This window comes from Calliphora vicina, chromosome 4 (assembly GCF_958450345.1).
Source record: "Calliphora vicina chromosome 4, idCalVici1.1, whole genome shotgun sequence".
Taxonomy (NCBI): domain Eukaryota; kingdom Metazoa; phylum Arthropoda; class Insecta; order Diptera; family Calliphoridae; genus Calliphora; species Calliphora vicina.
Window position 1 is genome coordinate 35894748 of NC_088783.1, and position 2157 is coordinate 35896904.

The 2157-nt window shown below is 31.8% G+C and overlaps 1 protein-coding gene across 1 annotated transcript; it reads left to right on the plus strand.

The window, feature by feature from the left end:
- Positions 1-284: 284 nt before the first annotated feature.
- LOC135957475 (farnesol dehydrogenase-like) lies at positions 285-1356 on the plus strand. The gene is made up of 2 exons (XM_065508223.1): positions 285-987; positions 1061-1356. Exons 1-2 carry the CDS (start codon positions 409-411, stop codon positions 1226-1228), a joined length of 747 nt encoding a protein of 248 aa, XP_065364295.1. The 5' UTR covers positions 285-408; the 3' UTR covers positions 1229-1356.
- The last annotated feature ends 801 nt before the right edge of the window (positions 1357-2157 follow it).

A 2157-nucleotide genomic window follows, 5' to 3' on the forward strand; every position in this document is an offset into this window, starting at 1 on the left:
CTAAATTTGCATACAAATTAGCATAAACAAATTTATTTAAATTTTGTTATAATAAATAGCTGCTATTAATAGTATTTGTTCTTACAATTATTAAATCAAGCAATTGACTTACCTTGTTTAAAGGGTTAATAAAATTAATTGTAATTCGCTCCAAATAAGTAAATTGATATTCATACGTTAATATAACAACCATATAGCAACAAACTCACATACATTTGCATGTTTAAAAAATTTCCACATTTAAACCACAATCAACAATAGAATATTTTTCAGTTGCATTCGTGATCTCAAAGTGTCAGCATCATCTACAATTTCATTCATTTGCTGCTCAAACACTAAAGAAAATTTAAGGCAATTTGTAAAATATCAACAATTTGTAATTTACTATTGTTGTCACCGTATTAAGCAATGGAACGTTGGCAAAATCGCGTAGCTGTCGTCACCGGCGCCAGTTCGGGCATTGGCGCTGCCATTACAAAAGATTTGATTGCAGCTGGCCTCATTGTGGTAGGTCTGGCGCGTCGCAAAGAACGTGTTGATGAAATTCGTGCCTCCCTGCCGGCCAAACTACAAAGCCGTTTACATCCCATTAAATGTGATGTCTCTGATATGCAGTCGGTTAACGAAGCCTTCGATTTGATTGAAAATAAATTGGGCACTGTGGAGATCTTGATTAATAACGCTGGCACCTACAAATCCGGCCAGGTGCTAACCCTGGATATTGAAACATTGCAGCAAACTCTGCAGACAAATGTCATGGGTATTGTCTATTGTACACGTCGTGCATTCCAATCAATGCAAAAGGCCAATGTTAATCATGGTCATGTCATATTGATAAACAGTGTTGTGGGTCATAGTATTTTCAATCCACCGCCCGGTGCTACCACCACCTTCAATATATATCCTCCCACCAAGTATGCTGTGACAGGATTAACGGAAATTTTACGTCAAGAATTTCGTGATTTGAAAACGAAAATAAAAATAACGGTAACTGCAGAGTTGTTTACAAAATTCATGTTTGTTTTACACATTTCAATTATTTTGTGTTTGCTAATTTTAGAGTGTTAGTCCTGGTCTAGTGGACACGGAAATTGTACCGGACAGTTACAAGAAAATGCAAATGCTTAAGGCCGAAGATATTTCAGCTGGTGTCATGTATTGTCTCTCTACGCCACCGCATGTTCAAGTGCATGAGTTGACCATTAAGCCAGTGGGTGAAGCATTTTAAAATTACATTTTACGTAATACTGTTTTGTAATACTAAACGTTCAGTTTAACTATTTAGTGAGTTTTGCATATAAAGTGTCATTTTCTAATATTTACGTGTATGGGCAATTAAAGTGTTTAGAATTTTAATTATCTGTTATTGAGTGGGTGTGTTTAAAGGTGTAATTCTAATTTATTGACAACTGATCATTAATCATTTACTCAGTGTTGAATATTAATTTGTTTATTTTTTTTTTACAATATTCGGTTTAGCCAACTACTTGCTAATCGACTCTCTTATTTATTAATTGAAGAATCTAATAAATCGTAAGCAGTTTTCAATTATATTTTATAACTGGAGGATTGATAGTTTTATTATACATGTGAAATGAAATAGAAAATATTATTGTTGTAAAAATGTTTGTATATGTCAACTTACATTTGTTTAATAAATTATTTTAGTAGGGAATGTAAAAAATGATAAAATCGCTGTTTATTGTTGGTGTTTTGTTTAAGCTTTGATAATTTTATAAATAAAGCTTGAGTGTCTGTAATTGAATCGTTTATTTCAAAAACCAGTTAAGCAACAAAAAATCCAAAATTGAGTTACTGCGCTATTACTGTTTTGTATAGGTAAAATAAATTTTGCCCCTTATTATGCTGAAGTAAAGCCGCGAAATCCATGTTTAGTGCAGAAAGAAGACAAGTGACAGCGCTTCACTGGTTTCTGCGAGTGAATGTTATTTATTTCTTTAAAAATTTTACTTTTCAAGTTCCTAAAAAAAATTTAATATTTCGTATGAAATTTACGATAGTAACTTTATAACTTTATATTATTTCTTAAAAATATGTTAATATAGATAAGAAAAGTTTTATGTTTATCACACAGATACACAAATGGATAAAGTAATTTTTAGGTTTGCTAAGAAGTTTTCTTTGATTTGCACAAAA